Source organism: Athene cunicularia, assembly GCF_003259725.1.
Source record: "Athene cunicularia isolate RWA chromosome 3 unlocalized genomic scaffold, athCun1 chr3_part1, whole genome shotgun sequence".
Lineage (NCBI taxonomy): Eukaryota > Metazoa > Chordata > Aves > Strigiformes > Strigidae > Athene > Athene cunicularia.
In genome coordinates this window covers 94,826,365-94,849,484 of record NW_020799097.1, presented here as the reverse complement: position 1 = coordinate 94,849,484, position 23,120 = coordinate 94,826,365, and the positions used below count along the sequence as shown (strand labels likewise).

Sequence of the window (23,120 nt, the reverse complement as noted above, 5' to 3'; positions counted from 1 at the left end):
GAGTCTTTCCACCTGGCTAAATAACCCCTGAAGGCACGTGATGTGGGACAGAAACCACCTTCCTACACACCTTTACAGGTGCTCTCACCTTCTTAAAGTGTAAAGGGCTGCTCCCCACTGTACCATCGTGCTGGGCATTTGGCTGCATTATGCTGGCCATGTCACTGAGCAGGAGCATTTTTGGGGTAGACGAGAGAGAGTAGACAAGTGCTTTAGATCCAGTGGGCACACACAACCGAGCAATGTAGAGCAGTCTGCTTGTAGGAGTTAAGTGCTGCATCTTGGATAACACCAAACGTGATTTGCAAGGAATGGAATGTTAACTCTTGGGTTGTTCACGCTGCAGAAATACATTTCAAATCAGTTTGAATTTTTTGGCTAGAATTACACTTGTTGCTGCTTTTGTGGTGACAAGCACAATCATTCTTGATGCTGCTTTGAAACACTTAGGAAACGACAAATAGAGTCAGTGTTCACGGTGATGGCAAACACCTCTGTTTCTCAGACTAGCACTGTGATGCAGACATGACTAGATTACACTGTTGTTACTCTTCTGATGGACTCCCTAACGGAGATCTGTCAAATAATTTGTCTTGGAGACAAACAAAAAGGAGTCTGACTGTAGGAGATCTGGCTTTGTCAGTATTCTGGGAAGTGCTCTGGGTCTGTGCATTTGTTACTGGTCTTTAGAGAGCAAGTAGATTATACGCTTCTGGCAATACTCACTTGATTAAGGATTTTCACTGTAGATGAACTTAAATGCTAGCAGAAACAGCTGAAGGAACTAGGAGCTTGTATTAGGAGCTAATGATAATCTGAGTGGAGATCCATGCTGCTCTCAAGGATTGGGCCCAGCATTAAGATCAGTGGAAGTTTAGTTGCAAGTCAAGACAGGAGGCCACAGCCACTAGAGGAGATGACAGTTGTCTGGAACAACAGCAGAGTAGACTGAACAGTACTGCACGAGAAAGATGGGAAGTGTAAGTTAGATATAAGAAATGAATCGTGCTAGGCTGGACTTAGGAGTCAGCTGGATAGCTGCGCATGGTCTCAGTGGGTGCAGGGTGAAGCTTCGATTAGTAAATGAAAGGAGATAGTGCACGATTCATCCTGTCTTTGCCCATCCATGCAGTGTATTGTCTCAGCCTATACCTCTATTTAAAAACGCTGAAATACTTCCTAATAATCATTCATACTCAAGAGTTTCTGGAGTTGGTAGCTAACAGACGAGTTGGTACATCTGGGATGATCATCTCTCTTTGCTCAGTAGCATTCAGAGAGCCTTTGGTGGTACCTAGTTCAAAACAGAATGCAAATTTGTTGAAGTTTTTATGAAAATGGTGTTGAGAGAGAGCTAGGTACCTTGCAAACATGGCCTTTAGATTCAAAGCCGCAAAAAATGTCAGTACCAAGATTGATGTAGTCTGACAACTGGAGGTTCATAAATAGTTTCTCTGAAGCATTGAACCTTTCACAAGGTAAGAATTACAGATCTTCGGTACCAGTGTCAGACTGAGGAGATAACCTCTGTTTAGGAATGGAATTTAGTGTCACATCTCTATAACAGAACTTCCTTGAGAGGACTGCTAATTTGGTTAGCTGTTTAGTTACAGCAAGATTAGGTGATATAAGAAGATACACTGAATAATCCATAGGACAGGAAGCTGCTAACCCAGATAATACAAAGGTGGGTGTTTCAGTACTTTCAGTGCCATGGAGGAGGCAGTAGTATTACCATGATGAGTTTAATGAGTCCTTGGGTTTGGGGGTTGATTTCTGCCTCTAGCTGTGTTTTTATTCTATGTTACGTAAGCGTATCTTGTTAATCTGTAAATAAAATGAGTATGTAATAGAAATGAAAAATGAGTTTACAGAAAACACATTTTAATGCAGGCCTAAACGATTTCCTTTAATGTCTATTTTTAGCTGGGTGGGTGCACTTTTTTCCTTTTGTAACCCAAAAGCACATCTCTCATTCTTTTTTTAATGTAAATTAGCCTCCCTCACCATTAAATAATTTTTTATTGACTCTTAAGCCTGCAAAGAAATGGACTGAACTTTAATATGCTACATTACCATACCATAAAACACAATTTGTAGATCTTATTTAGATTCTGTGTTGCTGCACTTCCTCTAAATAATTGTTATTACTGAAGAAGATTTGCAGGTACCGTTGAAAGAAAGAATAAGTACTCTCCATTTTGTATGCATTGAAACACCAGCTGTGCTTGATTTCACGTCTAAAACCCCTTGCTCCTGATTCTTTTCTGAAATGAAGCAAGTTACATTATGCTGTTTGTTGCTAATAGACCTTTAAATATGGCAGTATCCAGAACTTCTGCTGACTTCAGTGGCAGGATTTCACCCCTTTTTTTTGTGCCACTAAGTTTGTGCTAACTTTGCAAACAAAGTGTTCATCTTCAGGCTGTGAATCGTCACTTTGCACATCTCATTATTGCCACATGCATGGCATCAGCTGCTGTGCAGCACTTGGCAGGAAAATGCTCTGTTCCTTGGGAAGTGCAAGTAAAATACTGTCCTCCCACAAACTGTTGAATAAAGCTGCACACATACTCAGCTTGACAAGGTACATGGCCTTGCTTTCTGTTATTATGGATAGCTGCAGCCTTTTGGAGCCATGGGAAGGGAGGCATGCTGTGATTTGATAATGATTAACTAGAGAGAAATGTATATGACTCACTTTGAAAGGGTATAGCTCTTACCAAGGAATTAATGTTTTGCTCACGTTGACAGCCTTGGACAATGACATTTATCTGTAGCACAACCTAAGGATGGCTAAGAAAGCATTTTCTCAACAGTGTCTCACCCCTCCTCTAGAAGGACCACTTCAGAAGTGAAAGGGTATTCAGCCATGCTGTTATTTCAGTTCATGATCATTTTGAGTGTGCCAGTAGAAGTGTTATTTGTGGTCCCAGGCTCATGCCAGATAGGCCAAGGAGGAGCCTTTCCATGGTCAGGCAGGACTGCCTTTGAGATGCTCTCCTGCTCACCTCTACTCAGCAAGCTCTATGTTGTCATGCCAGGTCCTCACAGTCATCTGGGTCTCCCAACATTTTGAGACTGGCAGAGTTTCAAAGCTATTTAAGAGGAATGTATAGGCTAATTTCCACCCTTACAGAGACTTCCTGAGAATATTCACTACCTTTTAACAGTTAGGGCATTTACCATTGTCTCTAATTTCAGAATTACTTATCTAAATCTGGAGCCTGAATTAGTTTTTTGAGTTGGACTCCTGAACTGTCAATACTAACTGCATTACCACATCAGTTAAAAAATAGACTTTGAGCTGTTGCAGTGATAATGTATAGAACACAAACACGTTAGAGGCCAAAGAGCAATGGCCGCTGTATAGAGATAATTATTTTATATACATACATGCATACATACATACATGCATGCATACATATATATATATTGAAAAACACAATTTCCCTTTTCAGTTATGTGCGGCAGTGAAAACTGAGTTATCACTTTTGAAGCCTTTTACAAGGATTTAATGCATGATAAATCTAGAATTAGAATAGACAGATTTTTTTGGAAGGGACCCACAATGATCATTTAGTCCAATGATCTAGTCCAAATCCAGAGAAATGTTAAAGTTTAACCATGAGATAGGTTGTGAAATTTGTTTAACATGATAAATTATTTGATTAACAAATTAACAATCAAGCACATTAGTATGCCTGTTAGATTTTTCTAAGAAAATCACTAAGATAGTTGCTGATAATTGAAGAAAGTAAATGACTGAGCAGTCTCTTCTAAGAGCTCTGTTTTGTTTTTCTGTAGAGTATGCATGAGGAAGTAAATGCGTGAATACACGATATAAATAAGTATGATAAAAGCCTTTTGCTTTTAATAGTCTCTGAAAGTTAAGAGACAGCTGTCTCATAAACTAGACAAATAAGCAGAGAGAAACACTTTTAATCATCTTTTAAAATGTGGAAATAGTCTTTTAAATAAGTTATCTAATGTCCAGTCCAGTCAGATGTATCCTATTACTCTGCCATGTTTAAAGATCATAGTAGACAGTGATGACTTACTCTGTTCTTTTTTTCCCCAGATTATTTGGAAATGCATATGAGGGCTCCAAGTGGCTACTAGCCCTGCTTCCTTAGGGCTCAGTTCAGCACTGTTTACATTCCTGATTGTGGAATCCTTAAGGCCGTCCTCTGTCCAGACAATACCCAAAGATGTCTATGAACATCTGTATTAGAGTCTTTAGCACTGAAAAAATACTCAGTGAATCCACTTGTCATAGTAAGAACTAACCATAGTAGTTAAGCACTGCGCAGGATCATGGCCTTGTGTTTTAATATGCTTAAGGGAGATGATAGGTAATTAATGAAAAGAAAGGTCTCTGACTTATTTCAACTAACGGTAGAGTGTTGTTTTGTTGGGTTTTTTTTCTGTTGTTTTGTTTGTTTGTTTGTTTTTTAGCTGAACTCTTCATGGAACAGCAGCATCTCAAAGAAGCAGGCTTTTGTATCCAGGAGGCAGCTAGTCTTTTCCCCACATCTCATGCTGTACTGTACATGCGTGGGAGGCTTGCAGAGATGAAAGGCAATTTGGAGGAGGCTAGGCAATTGTATGATGAAGCACTCACTGTGAATCCAGCTGGAGTGGAAATTATGCACAGCCTGGTGAGTTTGCAGGGGCTCAGCTCCATTATAGTATTTATGTTTCTGATTAACTGTAATAAGAGGGGAGAGGGCTCATGCTTGCTCTGGATGCCACTGTCTTCCTAATCCTGAGAGCAAGTGACTGTTCCAAGAATAAATTGGGTAGCTTGAACCTCTATTTTAAGACTGGATGGAATGTTTTTAACTAATTAGGACTTGTCTCAAAAGTAAATATTTTAATAGACAAAGGCTGATAGTTTTGGAAGTCAATTCAATGCTTTGTCTTGCTGCTTTTCCTAGTAACTGTTACGTATTTTAAATAAACAGTACATTGATGTTTGAGAGATCTGGACGAAATAACTATAGAATATAGATGTATACAGGGTTTGTAAACCTTGGGCTGGAGTCTTGTGTCTACTCAAATCAAGCTAAATTATAAGTTTACGGTAAAATTAATGTGTTATTGTCTTAAACTGCGGCTTAGCTCCAACCTTTTATAGCAGTAATGACTCCACACTTGTGTGGGGTTTTGGTAACACTCCTGTCCAACAAGGGTTTTTTTTCTGTTGCACCATCACCAAAACAAGCTTATTTACAGACACAGGGCCTAGAACTTAATACAGGGAATTTGTGGAAGACCAAAACCCAATTCTCTTATGCGGCGGGCGGAGGAAGCAAGCAGCCGATTCAATGTGAATGATAGAGCAAGCTTCAACTTTATTGAAAGAAATCACACCTTATATAAGCACTCTACAATAATCATGCATACTACTCACAAATCTATTGGACACATGTAAAAAGCTATATTATAATAGCCCCTTGTGGCACTTCAGGTATGCGTAAACACCTTCCCTCTTCTGAACGTGTTTTTCTCCCAGGGCTGTTTTTCCATCACCCCCAAGGTCATAATGTACCTCAGTTTCTCTCTTTGTTAACATAACAGTCCTTTGTTAGCATAACTGTACCCTGGGTTTTTTCCTTTGTTTACCTCAGATGGCTGTAATCAGCTTCTGCAGATACCCATGGCCTTACTCTCTGCAAGCCGTTCTCCAACACTCTTATGAAGTCAAAATAGTTAATGTTTCATCAGTGATGTGTCTTGTTAGCTGTAGCCCTTACTAGGTCTCTCTAGGATTTTAGAAGTCTTTCTTGACTAATTTAATTTTTACAGGAATTTAATATCCAGTGATTGCTCTGTGTCTTAGCCAGGAAATACAAATCTGCTAGCATAAATTTGGTTCTGATGAGGTTTGCAGGCAACTCCAAAACTGAAGGGATATCAGTGTACAAGAGGATAAATGTAAAGGTATAATGGAGAGGAAAATAATAGAACCTACAGGCAAGGGAGGAGATATTTGGTAATAATGAATGTTCAGTGCAAAACCAGCAAATGAATAGCTGGCGCCTATGTCGGGAGAAGGTTACAAAACAGCTATGCATGTATCAGGCTTATATGGGGCAATAATATTACTTTGTGCTGTGATCCAACCTTGAGAAGATCAGTCAGTAAAAACCTGGCAAGATAGAATGACTTTCTTTGCTCAGTTAGTGTCATGATTTCAGATGAGTCACTGATACCAGAGCAGCCATCAAGTTAGATGCCAACATGATACTAATAGCTTTCATTTTTGTCTTATTTTATGAGCAGAACCACATACTGTGTCTTCCCATTTCAGTTGCTTGCAATTTTCTGAAACTATAGTAATTTGGAATAAGAATTTCTGAGATGCACATCTGTTCTGGCCCAGTTTATTCTGAAAAATGTCACCCAACATGACTTAACTGTTTCTGAAAATGAGGCTAAAGAAGAGACCAGAAAGGCTTCTGTGACATCTTCTTTACTGTGCTTTAGTGTCTCCAAATTTTGTCAGGAATGGGTAGTCTTTCTAATATATTAATGTGCTTTTTTCCAGCTTTAAGAAAATCCTTCCTGGGTTATCCAATTTATAACCTTTAAAAAACACATTTTATATGTGCTTAGTATATATGTATTTCTGAAACTGCTAAGGAGTCTGTGAATGCTCATTCCCCTCAAACCCCGGTAAGCTCCATCTTCTCTTAGTCAAGGGATGGAGGGAAAGGAGAGGTGAAAAAGACAGTGAAATGGGGACTATGGGGGCTGAGACTCAGTCTATGAGTAAGTAGGGAAGAGGAAAGATAAACTCAGTAACAAAGTGAGAGAAATAGGGATAGATAGAAAATAAGCTAAGATAGATAACACTGTATAGATAAGAAGAATGAAACTGGGTTAAGAAACCAGGCTGATACTCATGGGTTGAGGGGCAGGCATGTTGGAAAGGATGAATTAGAGGGGTCTGTCTTATGAGAGAAACAAAGAAGTGTGAACCTGTAAGAATACTTTCACTTCGTAGCCTTCAGTCTCCTTAAAATTCTGAATCTTCCCATCTTGATGCCAGCAAGTATCAGTGAAAATCATTGCTTAAGCATGTGCCTCATCTCCTTTAGCTTGGCCATGCTGGCAGCCTGTGTTTTACACCTGTTAGCAAAGATAGCAAAGGTCTGGTCTATCCCTGCTGATATGAATCATGGCAGTAGTTATAGGATGCCACATAATGGTATTCCTTTGTATGCTTTTCCAAAAGCTAGGAAATTGCACATAACAAGTTCGAAGCATCTGATGAGCACTATAGAAAAGCCTGTAAAGAAATTAATCATTCTGCCTTCAGAACAGAGCTGGAATAATGAGCAGTAAACAAGGCTTTTAGGGCTATGCATCAAATAAAAAGGGCAAAAATAAAATATTGAATGGCTGCTAGCTAAGTGATTTTGTCCTGTGTATTGAATGAGACAATGTCCCCATGGAGAACTTAAGACTGGGTTTATGCAATTGTGGCTATAATATAACAAGTGGTAAATTCTGCATCTCCTCGAGGCTATCAGAAGACTGGATGCCTTTCTGAAATGTATGTATCAGCCAAGTACTAGCTGTACTGTTATTAAAAATACAAGATCTTGAGCATAGTATGTTCAGTCCCCTACCAGAGGGAAATCTATGTCTTGGATTATGCAAGAGGCCAGACTGGATTATCAGATAGTTCCAAAGGGCTTCAAACTATGCAAGACACATACACAGGCAGCTGAAATTAAATTCACATATGCTGTTTCAGTATTGGTATGTAATTTTCCCACTGTAGTAATACTGTTGTGGATGTGTAATAATTTAGGGAATGAATGTCTGGTTATGATAATTACTGTTTGACTTAGTGCAATTGCCATCTAACTGACCTAGTCCACTTTAAGGGAAAACTCTGCTGTAGACAGTGCTGATTCTCCCTGGTGTATTGGCATCAATTAGCAAAGTAGTCATGTCTCTTCCTCTGGGCTCTCAGAACTGGGTTGTCAAAGCTATATTTGGAAAACTCCAACCTGAAGAGTGTTGCTGGCTTTAAATGAAGGGCACAGATCTAGCAATGCATGAGTCCATTGGGTGTCAATAACTCACTTTTACACAGGGTAAAGTCACCACCATAAGAAACACAAGCTCTTTTTTTTCTGCATAGCTGAAAATGGCTGTGTTTTACTGTGACTGTGGGGTGTTTACAAAAGCTGTCAAATCAGTGTGCTTTCCATATAAAGCATGCTGCTGCATGGAAGAGCAGCACTGTAGAGCAGGACTGCAGTGCTAAGTGCATCTGATGAGCGGTAGGTAGCACGCTGTGCTTCATCGTGGAGGTTCTTGGCACTTGGTGTCCAATGCTGTGGTTAGGAAACCATGAGAGCATTGAAAATACTGTGTAGTTGTGCTGCTTCGTGCTAGCACTTGCAGTTTGTAAGTGATGCCACAGGATCCTTAAGCCTGCGTTAAAAATCCACCAATGGCCTTTACAAAGTAAATATTACTGGCTAATACCTAATCTAAGGAAGCACATTTGTTGAGGGGTTCTGGAATCAGCATTTGGGGCTGTTGGGAGCATATTTAAGTACCAAAGTACTTTTGATGAGGTGTGGAGCTCCTTCTCTGTTTGAAAAAATGCTGTCAGAAACAATAAGCTTGGCTTGGCCCGGCCCTTAGAAACTGTACATACTGTAAGACCACATCTCTCTTTAGGAAATATGACTTGCTAGGGTTTTTTTTCCACATTTCTTATCGTTCTGCCTCACAAATTCCTTCCTTCCTTTTACTCGAACATCCCTGTCCTTGTCTTCTTCCCTTTCACAGGCTCCTTCTGGGGCCTGCTTGCAAAAATTGTAGAGCGCTCCTCCCTCCCAGGGGGGCTGATGGAGTTTCCACTGAGTAGGTATCTTCACTGGTCCAGAAACAAGAGCTTTAGTCCATATCCTTTTATCTTATGCTGTGACTAGTCAGCCATGCCAGATGCTAATCTCTGACAGCACATTTCTAAACCAAATAACTACAGCTTACTTAATTCAGTATGTACCAAATTTGGTTATATAACATCATGATATACACAGTTCGGGGATGGTGATAACAAAACCGACATGTGTCTAACCAAGTCAGAAAATATAACATAAAATGGGGCAGATGACACCTCCTTGTAAAGTGAAAAACAAATCCACCTACCTGTATGTCGCTAGAGAAGACATTGAAATTTGCTACTTCCCAGCCACACTACATTTGGTACCATTCTCCCTTTTGATTTAGGGGAGGAGAAAATCAATGCCAGCATGTTGGATTTGAGTCCTAAAGCTTCATATGTAATATTGCAAGATAAACTAAAAACATACTGGGATATTCAGAAGACTCTTGCCCAGCATGCATCTCACATAACTCTTTGTCAAGTTAGAGCAATTCTCAATATGTTTTAGTTCAGGAAAGAAGAAATATAATTGTGTATTTAAAAGAAAAGGAAATGGGCACCCTCATTTACATCACTGTGCCAGATTTAATGAAAACAACAAAACCAATACCATAAAACCAAAAATTTTGCTCAACTCATGCTTGAGTCTTATTGATTGCAGTAGATTGTAGTGATTCCTCACTTCTCTTGAAGGCTGGGGCAAGGATGATACGGTTGTTATCAGAATGCTGTGTAGCTGTCTGCACTGTCTTATCCCTGTGCTTGATAGCAAAAACAAAGTGAAATACATATTAGGTTTTGTTTGGTGAGGTTTTGTGAAGGTTAAAATGGAAAGCAGCTTTCATAATGTATTTCTGTGTTCCATTGCGACCACATAAATGGGTGGAAAACATAATAATCTAGGGAAAATATTTTTGTTCCATAATCAGGAATATAGAGGTGACACTGGTTGTGCTAATCATGAGAGTTCTGCTTTTTCTTGGAGAGACTGTCATCTGCACCACAAAATGTAAGATCAGCAGCCATGCAGATGGGCTTTACAGTCATACAGTACCCTCCAACTGAAATTGGAAGAACAAGCTTCCCACTCACCTGAGTTTAAGTCACCTAAGCTGGGCCAACAGACTGTAGGCTGTTTTGTAATGCTTGTTTTCTGAGGTTAGTATAGATTTTGGCCTTTCCCCAGGAAGACCTGGTTATTTTTTGTAAAAGTTCCTGTGGTAAATGCAATTTGTAAGGAATCAGCCACACAGCAGAATCACAGAATGATTGAGGTTGGAAGGGATCTTGGGAGATCATGGCATCCAAATCCCTGCTCAAGTGGGTTCAGCTAAAGAAGGCTACCAGGACTGTGTCCATCTGGGATTTTAATATCTCCAAAGACGGATACCCCACAACCTATCTGGTAAACCGCTCCAGCATTTGGTCACCTTGCAATAAACAAAGCTTTTTCTTACGTTTAAATGGAATGTCTTGTGTTTCAGTTTGCTCCCATCTAGTCACTGGATACAGCTGAGAAGAGTCTGGCTCCATCTGCTTTACACCTTACCATCAGATACTTAATCATGTCAATAAGGTCCCACCTGAGACTTCTTTTCTACAGGCTGAACAGTCCCAGCTCTCTTGGCTTCTTGTATGACAGATGCTCCAGTCCCTTAATGATCTCAGTGGCCCTTTGCTGGGCACTCTTCACTATGTCCATGTCCTCCTTATACTGGGGACCTCAGAACTGAACACAGTACTCCAGGTGTGGCCTCACCAGTGCGGAGTAGAGGGGAGGGATCACCTCCCTCAACCTTCTGGCAACACTCCTACTGCAGCCCAGGGTACCGTTAGCTGCCTTTGATGCAAGGATGCATTGCTGGCTCATGGCCATCTTGTTGTTCACCAGACACTTTTCTGCATATCTGCTTTCCATCCAGTCGTCCCCCCAAAGTGAATCTGAAGCTAATACCAGGAATTTTTTCTGCTAGTAGATACTAAATGTAACAGTGGAATGACTGTACTGGGTCAGACCAGAGGTTCAACTAGTCCTTTTCAACAGCAGCATAAGGAAGTGCCTGGGAAAGAATGAGAGCAGGGCAGGCATATATGGTACTTCTAAGGTTATGACTTAGCTCAGGGACGTCCTGAAGTGGATTTAGATTGTACTTGCTTAGTAATTCACAGTGGATTTCTCCTGTATGAACTTGTCTTGAGCCTGTGTTAGCTTTCAGCATTCACAGTACCCTTCGGCAAGGAGACCCACAGGTCTGCTTTGTGCTGTACAAAGAACTACCAAATTGCGTATTTTGTAGCTCTTCCTAGCCACACTGATGCATGTTCTTATTTTGGAAGACATAACGCACCACTGATTCTTATTCAGCACTCCTCCCATTACTGATTTTATAGGTATCTGTCACTGAACCAGTCCAATTCCTTTCATTATTGCCATTGCCTCTCTTTGGACTTCTTATGGTTCTTTTTAAGATAAGGCTAGAGCAAATAATGCACTTAAAAAAAAATAGCTTAGCTTCAAAGGCAGTGTTGCAGACTCTGTTAAAAAAACCCTCACTGTCCTGTAGTCTTCTATTTATAATTATTACCTATATACATTTTCGTACAAATACAGCGTTCTATTTCAAATGTTTTATGTTAACCTGATCTCATTATCACAGCTGTTTCCATTTCCTTGTGTCTGTAGGGGCTAGATTTTTTTTTCTCAACAGTCAGCATCTCTAATGAATGCATGGTGATTTATAATAGCAGTGAGCAGTGTAACTGTTGTCTCAGGTCCTTGCAGAAATGTCAGTGTCCTGGTCTGTGAATACAGCACAGCCAGGAAGCATGCAGTTCTACCCTTTGATATATATTCTTCATTCTGCTTACCAGAGACATCCTTTTAGCTGGTGGAACACAAACTTCTCTCTGCTGTTAATGCTAGAAACTGAAGAGCTTGACTGAAAACAGGTTTTTGTATAGATTATGTTCCTTTTGCCCAAGAGAAGTACATTGCTTTTGATTAGAGTTGAGCGTTTAAAAACTATATGATGCTTTGTTTAAATCTGCTCTTAATTGTTCAGTTCGATGCAAGGGCTGAATAAAAAGAAAGAGCCTTTACAGACTCTTGGACTGTTTAATTTGGCCTTCATTGTGTACTTAGGATGCAATTTCATGTTCATTTTAGTAGAAGAGTCAACCTATTGTCTCCAGACTCGCATTTGGTAGCATCAGGATAATTTGAAGACTACAGTTTCCACTGATTAGAACATGGAAATGAATTATTTCTGTTCATTTATTTCATTTTACCTCACAGTATGGTGCATGCATCCTTGTTTTCAAAGGCATCCATTCACATAATAAAAACATGGCTTGATTGCTTAATATTTTCAAGGATGACATGCATTACTTCCTTGGGGATTTGTTTCATGCTGCCATGAAGTAATCATATAAATCACAGGGCAGATTCTCAGCATGGGTGAATTATCATAGCTCCATCATAGCAAGCTCTGTATGTCTTGCAAGGTAGTTAGGACCCTAATTAAAAGCATTTTTACCTTGAAAGCTGAAGTTAAAATACTTTCTGTGCTTAAATGTGGGAACAAAAGAGCATAGTTTTCACATTAATGGAGTTATTTATCATCTAAGGAGCTGCTTTATGTCCACAGTTTATCCAATTTGTTTGCTATTTTGTAGATAAGTGTTCCGTGGTCTGCTTCCATTTTCTAGTGACATTTCTTGCTCAGTTTTTTTAAATTTGTGTACAGAGAATTGAACATCACAATTAAAATGCATCCCCCTGTAGACAACTGTGCATTTGTTCTATGTGTAATTAGGTGTATAATTGTATCTAGAGACACAATAAGCGACCTGGTTTTATCTATTCCAGAGATACTTCTTCCTAGCTACATTTGATGCTCCCCTTGCTCCTGTTTTGGCAAAGATGATAAGCAGAGATAGGGACTGGGTAATTTTGATTAAGTGGACAGTTGTACTGTTTTTGTGATACTGAGAATATTTTTCATATCACAGCTACTACTTAAACAAATATTAAAAGGGAATCTTTGAGAAATTGCTGTCATAAGAACTTGAATTTCAGTAGATAATGACAGCAAAATTAATTTCTAACTGTTCTTTGACATGCTAAATAAACAATTGAAGCGTTACTAGTCAGACTTCTTAAAGGGCTTTTTCTTAAATACATGCATTGAGTTTGTGACTTTAAATATTTTTGCATTATATCAGAAGTGTTTATTATTTATATTTATTATCCAGAATTTCTGTATGTAAAACCTGCTATAAAAGAGAGTTATTTTAAGCTTTTGATGTATTTGCTATAGTTTTTAATTATATCGTGTCTGTGTGATCCTAGGTGGGTGTGGCTTCTGAGTTGTAATATAGTAAAATGGACAGAAACAGAAAAATAAAAGCAAAAATTGCAGATTACAGTACTTAAGATATTACATATGCCACATCCTCCAAACCTGAGAAGATATGACCCATGTTATTAGAACTGTTTTGTGGGGGTTGCTGACGCAGAGGTGATCTCTTGGTGTTTAGAAAGAGTGAGATAGAGCACCCAAAGCAAATGTATGAGAGCAAGCAAGCTCCTGGTTTCTCTTCCCAAACTAAGCAGCGTTTCATGGTATTTATCAGGAACACTTCAGGCTAGGGCTTTGCTACTGTTGTGCAACAGGGTGGGTCCTTCCTCTTCCAGAGAGCAAAGAACTGCAACTCAGTCATTTTCCATCGAAGGCAATTCACTGGAGAGGGCTGGAGGGGAGGTGGAGCCCTGGCTCTCCCCATCCCTGGCACCGCCAGCTCCGCTGCACTTTCAGCTGTGATTGTGTGTCACGCTTTACTCTAAACCTCTGTAAAACAGGGATGAAACTACTAATCTACTTCATCTGGGGTTTGTGGAGCTTAATTAATATCTGCAAATACTTTCAGATGGCAGGCGCTCTGTAAGCGCAAAATCTTATTTATTCTAATTATATGTCTTGATTCCTATGGTGCTTTATTCATTTGGGCTTTTGGACCACAGATTATTTTGGGCAAATCGCTGCGATTGTTCAGCACAAATGATGTGCTTTACAGCTCTGAGTACCCTTATGTCCCTAAATGTAAGTAGTGATGAAAACATTATTGTGGTGGGAGTGGGATTTCGAAGGCAGATGTGCGAACTATTTCTTCCCCTCACAAGGATTTGTTTTCATTAGAGGAGTCTGCCTTGCCTGTCTGTTGTGCCTTGCCCTCCATTGTATTGATAAATTGTTACAGCGGTGCTGTGAAGCACAGAGTAAAACAGAAGCAAATGTGAATCTGACGACTTTCTAGCACAGCCCTCTTCCTGGGAATAAGATATGACAACGCCTGCAAAAAATAGCTTTTGCAGGGAGGGAGGAAGGGTGCTTCCTTTCTCTGACAGTGAATGTATGCTTCTGCTTTGCAAATTCAGTGCAAGCAGAACATCTTTGTACTAGTACAGTTCTGCTGTTTCCCCTGGCGAGAACGAGTTTGGATTTTTGAGAGATGACAGACCTGAAGGTAGAAAAACCATTTGAGTAGACAGTCATTACAAGCCTTTCCAAAAATGGAGCAACCTTGAACAAAGTGCTTTTTCTTTTTTTTCTTTCTTAATTAAGTAAGTAATAGTGACAGTCAACAGGAGATTCTAGCAACCCAAAGGAAGACCAGTGACGTCTTCTGTGATGCAGCTTGGAGTGCTACAGGCTCTGGGACTCTCTTAGGTCTACCTAATATGGACTGTACAAGAAAACACTGGAAGGGTGAATTTGCTAGGTCCTAGTCTCCAGCAGGGTATTTTTGGACTACTCTGATAGTACAAAACATTTAAACAGTTTAGCCCATGCTGTAAGTTTTCCCTCAATGTGGGGAAATCCCTATATGTTAACAATTTTTCTCACAATTTTTTTCTGTTCAGTGCACTGCATTTCTCCAGTACAGTTGGAGAACAGGACAACGGTGATATATGGGTGTATAAGAGAGAAGGGGAGGGGAAAGAATTGGAAGGGGCATAGAAGAGACAGCAAAAAACAGAGACCGCTGCTTACTTTAAAATACCAAGGTAAAACATGGACCATTCAGAGGCAGCTAAAATCACTTCTTTTCCATTAGCCATTCCACAGGTTGTTTCTTACTTTCCTGTCCTTCTCTGCCTTGTAGATAGACTTCTGTAGGAGATGAACCTAACCTTGATTTGCCCAAAAAGGCTGTTTCAATGATATTTATTTACTGTTTTATCCAAGAAAGGTAACATTCACTACAAAGAATCTGAAAGTGCACTTAGGTCAGAAGCTTACTCCAGTGGTGTTGAAGGAGTGTCTGAAAACAACAGAACAAACCATCCAGGACCAAGAAATTGAGAGGAACTCTTCAGCCCTTTGGAAAATTCAATTCCCGAGGCAGGAACTTAATATAGGTTTCCTGTTTGTGACATCTAAACTTGGGCAGATTTTATGTATTGAAAACACTCCTCTTGCTCCTTTCCTCTCATCCTTCTTTATGCTTCTATAAAGCTCCAGTCTATCAGTGAGCTGCTGTTTAATATTGTTAATGTAACTTTTGCCTATGTTTTAGCGAAAGTGTTCAAGAGAGAGAAGCCCTGGCTGGAAAAAGAGCAGGGTAAAAAATCCCAAAGTGCCCATGATGGTCACAGAAGGGCAGGAGAGAGCTTGACTTGTCAGAGTACCAAAACAAAGACTGGGAAGGGATACATTTGCTCTCTGCAGATACATGTGGAAGCAAATAGTGAATGCTGTGTGAAGAGAAAAGCTGTATTAACTAAACGATGCAGCTTCATCTGCTATAAAATGGTGCTGGAAATTGAAGAGGGTTTCCAGACATTAGTGCAGAGAGGTGTTGGAGCAGCCTTCCAGAGTGAGATGTGGGAAGAACAATCTGACCTCTCTGATACTGGACCTTGATCAATGGGTGAGGGAACGAGGGGGGAGGGGGAGGGTAAGGGTCATCCTCAAAGGTCCCTCTAAGTAGGACTTAACCAAACACAAAACAGTGTTTGCCCATTCAGGCATGCAGGCTGCCCTACGCAGACCACCCATAACTGAATTCATACTGCCCTTCCATGTGACCTGAAACACAGTGTCCATCTAAAAATGTCTTGCAGGCTCACCTGCCCTGCCTTCCTATTTCCTTTTCCTGTTGAAGCACTTCTATTCCCAGAAACATTTTGTAATTATTTTGTTTTATTATTTTTTAAATTAGAGGTACATTTTGAATGTTGGTGGGGTTTCCCTGAGACACAGGCTTGACCTCCATTTTTTATTTGTATTTTTAATGACTTGTCAAGTAGCTTGTGTGTATCATGGAGTGGAATGATGGATGTAGCTGGCCTCAGGAGAGTTCCATCGAAATTCTCTTAAAAATAAGCAGCATTGTGGCAGCTCAGCTCTATTGACAATAATGTCAGGTCAGGTTTAATAGCGTAGTTCCTTATTGAATGAATCCACCCTGTAGGAAACAGTATGACCTTCCTGTGTGTGCACAAGACAAAAAAAAAAAATCAATGTTAATCCCTTGGGAGGAAAAATATAAGATTAGTGGAACAGTTGAGTGAGTCTAATGAGAATCAGATGGCAAGAATGTTAATTTGGAAAGAGATACTTGTATAAGCTGTCTGAAGGTATAACACCGTAGTTTCCATATATCACTAAATGCCATGTGCTCTCCTTAGATACATATCTGCAAGACATAATTTAATGGATTTGCAACTCTTCTGTATGGCTTCCTGACAGAACAACAGGGGATTTTCAAGCTAATCATCTTTCAGTGGGGAAATTTATGGCCAGTGTAGTTAACCAAGGCTTTCCTCCATCAGGAAGGGCATGGACTGGAGACAGTCGCTGGGCACAGCATACCAACTGGGAACTGCTTAATCAGAAACAGGCTTGAGCATCTGTCTTGCGGTTGCTCTCTGGAGTCATGCAATTCACTGGCATTGTCAAATATAATGTTTGCCTAAATCGGTCCTCATTACTAGTATTTTTGGAAGTTGGGTGGGTAGTAATTTTTCTGTCATGCTTTACTTAATAGCCATCAGGTTTCCATGAAATAAACAAAACAATGGGCTTCTATACTTCCTCTTTTCTGAGAGTCTGAGGTGGTAATTCACTTTTAAGTCGTAGGTGAAAATTCACGTTGCCTAGTTCTCAGCCTTTTATCTTAGGTAGATGAGTTTGTCACTCTCTCCACCTGTTGCCCAGAGACAGGGAATTCTCCAACATTGGTGTAGAGCCACTTTTGTTAGGTTCACTCTCAGCATTGTTCTGTTGAAAAGTCTACCTCTGTTCTCCCCCTAAAGATAGAGGGAGACTGTGCAATTAAAGTGGGTGCCTATATTTGTATAGATCACACACTTCTCTAAATGCCACATGAGATAGTTGAGTATCTCCTAGTGCATGGCCTAAGACAGGAAATGAGGTGAAATTAATTGACTTTTCCCAGAGAAATTACTGCACTGGTGTTTTCATATTTAGTCCAGTTCTCTCACTGCTTGCGTTCACCTGTTCAGTGTTCATTTTTATACGAAGAGTAGGCTCATAAAAACAGTTTTACAGTTGCATCACTTACCGGGCTGTATCTGCTTTCCAAGACTGTCACCAGCATAAGAGATTGCAAATAAAAATTGACTGGAACACAAATGGCAGCATATCAGTAGTGCCAAACTGTACAGTGGAGATTATTTGCTTATGCTTTTATTTGCCAGCATTGACTAAACAAAGATAAGAATGTAAATGGTGTAGCAGAGCTTCCCAAACAGGATTATGGGGGTGATAGGAGCTAGCACTCAGCATTACAATAATAGATGCCAATGTGGGAGAGATGTCTCACTGCCCACTGCTCCCCTTATGTCCTAAGAGCAGAGCAATAAGGTCTGTGGAGCTCTATGTGAGGTTTGCTGCTTTATTCAGGAACATTAATCATTTAGGGTTTGATTCATTAGGTACTGTGTGAGCTTTGCTTTGATTCCCCAAAAATCCAAATTGTGGTTAATGGGACTCTGAAGGGAGGGCCTTAGTTTGTGAGCCTTAGTAAGTTTTACAACAAACCAGGCAAGCTCAATATAAGCTCTGAATTGAGTGGAGAACAGGCCTCCAAGTCAGCTAATTTTGAATGTCAACATCAATGATGCAAGGCTAACTGAGAAACACAGAAACTGCCATGTGCCATTTTAATTGCATTTAGACAAGACGTACAGTATTTGAGTCAGCTTGGGAGCGTTCCAGCAGATGAAAGTGTTGATGATACCTGACACCAGTGATGATATATTAAGTGTGCTTAATATCTTAGCACACATGTTGTGAGGCACATTAAAATCATCGAAGAATTTAGGTGAGAAAGGACCTTTCCTCTGGAGGTCATCCTGCTCACAGCGAGCCCAACTTCAAATATAGAGTAGGTTCCTCAGGGTTGTGTCCAGCTGAGCTTTAAATATTTCCAAGGATGGATATTCCACCACCTCATCCTAACAGCTAATCAACCAGAATTTTCCTTGCTGTACCTTAATCCATTGCAACTGAGCCCCTCTGAGAAAAGTTTGGTCCCATCTTTTTTCCAGTCACCCATTAAATCACTGAAGATGGCAATTGGATACCTCCTTAGCCTGGAGAGGGAAAGGTTCTCTCAGACTCCTCATAATGTCATGGTCCCCCCCCAGCCATCTCAGTGGCCCTCCACTTGCCCTTCTCTATTTGTAATAATTGTAATCTTTCTGGTGGTGACAACACTCCAGATCTATGCCAAATAGAAGGAAATAATTACTCCAGTCTGCTGTGATGCACTGCCTAGTGCAGCACAGTATGCCATTAGCCTTCAGCGCTGCATGGGTGCCCTACTGACTCATGCTCAGTTGTTGTCCACCAGCATCCCCAAGTCGTTTTCTGCAGAGCTGCTTTTCCCAGTTGATGTCCAGCCTGTACAGTTGCATGGGGTTATTCCATCCGAGGTGCAAGATGTCACTGTTCAGCAGATGCAGTTCCTTTTAAAGCTCCAGGGAGACTGGGGCACTGAAATGACAAGCAAGACCTTTATTGTTAAGGGCCAGAGGCAAATTGCACATAATGATCACTTAGAGCAAGTAAGACTTTTACACTCAGACTAAGTAAAGGATTAATTTCGGTCAATGCTTAAATAAAATATAGAGCTGCCATCTCTGAGTTATGCTGAGATTTTGGTATCAACACTGAATTTTTCAGTAATCCACAGTGCCCTTTGTACAGAAAGCTACGCAGTGTTCAGGGGTTTTTTTCCATATTGTAGATGATAAGGAATGGTATTGCCCAAGGCAACATGAACAAAGGCAGAGAAATGTGAAAAAGTTAGGCCTGTTGAGAAATCACTAGTCATTAGAAAGCTGTTGGAGTATGACACTTTTGGTAGGAGGGACTGATGTTGCCTGATTTCAGGCTTTCAGTGTTTGTCTGTAAACAATTGAACTGCTGGAATGGTTCTGGCATCCTCTGTGGCCTACAGCAGGGAAGTAAATGTGTGTGTGTGTATACACACACGGTTGTCTACCTCAGAGCTACAAGAAATGTACTGTCAACTGTTTTTTGCAGGCTCAAGTTTGGTTATGAAATCTTAGGTGGAAGGAATACCTCCTGCATCCCCTGAGCAATCTCTTCTGGTGGAGGTCAGGTGCCTTGGAAAGGGGACAGGTCTCCAACACCATAAATGGGCTGTGCCTCAGGCTAGAGCAGAGTAAGAAAATAGAGCCAGATTCTAAAAAGGTCTTTCCTTGCAGAACTAGCCAGGCCAGGGCAGAAGTCTAATTTGCTGAAAGAGTGAAGCCTTGTTTGTAAGCAGTTAGTGATCCTGAAACAAGTAGAGCGGGAGGTTGAGTGAGGGCAGTGCTGGATACCTGAAATGGAGAGCCACTGGGAGACCACCATCCATGTTTTGGCTCTTGTGTGTCGGGCTGTTACCCCGGAGATCATGAAAAGCTGCTACTCCATTTATTAGCATGGCAAATGCTGTTGCCATTCAGTGGTAAACTTATGCTTGTGGTCTGCCTTTCCTTGCATTGCAAGGAACATCTCCCCCTTCTCTTCTTCTCCACAACCTGTCAAGCCAATCTATGTATTGCAGACCTTAACACCTGCATTGAACATGACATGAACCAGCACTAAAGAGGCAGCATATGGCTGAAACACAGCACTTGTTCAGCACATTTACGCAAAACATACTAACCCCGTCAAACCTAATTGGTAGTGAAGGATGAACTATGAATGACATTTAAAATAAATTCTCAAGCAGCTCCAAGATTGTGATTGTTTTTTTTTAAACAAGGAGAAAGGTTAGCTTCTCATCCTTGCATAAATACTCCTCTGGGCAGTGTTTCCCAAATCAGCTAATGGTAAGCAGGTTTGGCACTTCTGTGGGATTGTATGGTTTTTAAGAAGGGAGCAGTATTATTCCCTCCACATCTAAACAAAATCTATAGAATTTCTGAACTTCTAGTTATAGTAGTTTTCGTGCCAGATTGGCAGGCAGTGATATTTTCTCTTTGAGGCTGTCACTTACAGCTTGGCAGAGCACAGGAGTGACTAATACAGATAAATGAAGCTAGGTCAAATTAAGTAAATGCCACAGTAAAGCATTTCTAAAGTCCAATATGATCCATTACTACATTGTGAGGCTCAAAGCTTGATGTTGTAGGAGAGTTTATAGAGTTTATACAGCCAGACCCCAGAGCATTTAGATCTTTTCCAAACTGAGATTATGTACGTGAGGATAGTTCAGGACAGGCTTCTGCAGTACAAGCAGATACCAGTTCTTGTGACTTCAGTAAGAGATTCTGCACATATTTCATGCACATTAAGAGCAAAATTGCCTGAAGTATCTTCGGCACCAGGTTCATGGACCATTTGGTATCCTGTTTGCCTGAAGTGTGTCTTGCCTTGAGAGCAAGAAAAGTAAATAAATGTAGAGAGAGACCGATAAAATCCACAAGCTCTGGAGCTTTCCAGGCATCGGGAGCAAAGCCGTCACTTTAGAATTCCTTGCTGTTGTTCCTAGAATACCACAAATAGGTCAAACAAACAACCTTGAAAGCTCAGAACTGCTTTTCACTAATGAAAAATGATAGTGCAATTATTTGAGATAAGTGTTAATTTCACATTTCTGCATCTTTAAATTCTTTTTCTTTGAATATCACCATAGTCACCAGTGGTTAGAAGAATTTGTGAGCTCACAGATTTTACATTGAGAAATTCTCTATTGTATATTATTTGCTGGCTGACACAGCAAATCAGACAGACTGGAAGCATATACCATTTTTAACTAATCTCTTACTTTCCATAGTGAATGAAGAACAATCAAAGGAAATGGTTTGGAAGTAACCCATTGTTTGAAAGCAGCTTTCCCAAACCAGCAAATATAAAATAGCAGCATTAAAAATAGCAGCATCACAGAGTTAAAATGACGTATATGTGAGATCCTTGAGCCAAAAGGCAGCTTATTTTTTATAAATTTATTTTCAGCTTGGTCAGCTGTACTAAGTGATTTTATCAATGTAGCTAGTCGCTGGAATAAGAATGCTCACATAATGTAGTGTCAGTGCAGGCAGCTGTGACAAGTCATGGTCTATACATGTGCAAATACTTTCAAATCAAATTCGTACAACTGAAATTCTGTAAATGTATTAAATCTTGATAGTATTGCACTACTCAGTTTCAGTCTCACAAGCTGGCATCAGACAGACAAACCGGCAGCCTCATTGGAAGTGCAGCCCTAATATTTTTGCATACTTCGAGCTAGACAACTTGCAAACCTCTTCCATCTCAGTGGTCATAGAGCCTGTCACAGTTTGAGAAGAACTAGAGGGATAGCTTCTCTGCATCTCCTATTAGAAGAAAGCTCCTTTTAGAAGAGACTTCTCATGCTCAAATACCACAGAGCTGATGGTGAAAGGTGAAACCTTTTAAATTAAAAGAAATTTGTGTTGGCTTTTAGGTATCTGTGGCAGCATATCCCAGTGCTTGGGGCAAGGTAGAAAAGCCTATACTGTGCCTTTAACACTGCCTAGGCTTGAGATATTAGATAGGATTTGTTGTCCTCAAGGAAGGAGGTTAGAGAAACAGCTGTGTAGGTGCGGATGCCACCCCCTTCCCCAGGTGGCTAGCACTGCTACATGTAGCTTTCACAAGCCTAAGTAACTGTGCTTGAACATTGCAGTCTCTCACTGATTGCACCCAACACAAGAACCTCCACAGCTCCTCCAGGATGTTGGGAAATCAGCACTTCAAGAGGCAAACCAGGGAGGTGATAAAACTGTCCTAAACAAAGCTGCCGTGCTTCCAGTAATCCTCATCCAAAGGAGAAGAGGCAAAGACGGCCTTGATAGCAACTGGCTTTTTGCAATATTGTGCATATTAAGTGCTGCTAGTGCTCTTACACCACAGGTAACCAGTCAGTAGCCCTGGCCTCCCAACAGAGGCTAAGGTTAACAAGGACAAAGTATTTGAAAAGCAACAAGTCTAACACTTTAAAGAAGGTGATGGAGGGCCAGGGGGAGGGGTTTTTTTAGACATTACTGTCCAAAAACTTGAGGGTGGTTTTGACACTTAGCCAGCATAGACTTAAGAGCAAACAAACTTCAACTGCAGTAAAGCAGGTGGGCAGTGCATAGCAAGTATAACGTTAATTTAAAAATAAAAGAGAGAGGGTTTTTTAATGGAATGAAGCTGTGAAGCAGGTACAGTCTGAACGTGACCTGCTGTGGCCTCCTTCCCATGCATTGCGTACGTTGCATTGTGGGGCTGTTTATCAGCAACAGAGCATGGTTTTGTATACAATGTTATCCCTGTTATATTCCATACCACCAGCACCCCTAAATCAATACTTGCATTGTGTTTGGCACAAGCATCTTATGCTAGTTCTGTCTGGAGTTATTTTGCATTGCAAGTGATCCTGTGAACAAGTATGCTCAGCCTTTAAAAACCAAGCCTTCAGGTATACCTTTGCAGACTGGTTTTCAGCCTGAGCAAAGGTAGTGCCTAAGCAGGAGTGAAGAAAAAGAAAAAAAGTCTATATTCAGATTTTAATAAGTGCAATGATGCCACATAAATTTCTCCATGAGAAACTCCTGCAGCTGTCCATCAGAGCTAGCCAGCAGCAAAGGCTGGAAGGAGAATGGGGGCTGGAGGAGAGATTTCATTCTTATACTGGGCCGGATCCTCTG

The 23,120-nt window shown here is 40.5% G+C and overlaps 1 protein-coding gene across 3 annotated transcripts in view; it reads left to right on the top strand.

Moving 5' to 3' along the window:
* Positions 1-23,120, top strand: part of TTC7A (tetratricopeptide repeat domain 7A) — a 177,212-nt gene that overhangs the window by 132,091 nt on the left and 22,001 nt on the right. For all 3 annotated transcript variants that reach the window (XM_026845266.1, XM_026845265.1, XM_026845267.1), the window contains one exon: positions 4,459-4,661. In XM_026845266.1, the coding sequence (XP_026701067.1) occupies positions 4,459-4,661 (203 nt within the window). The remainder of the gene's footprint in view (positions 1-4,458; positions 4,662-23,120) is intronic.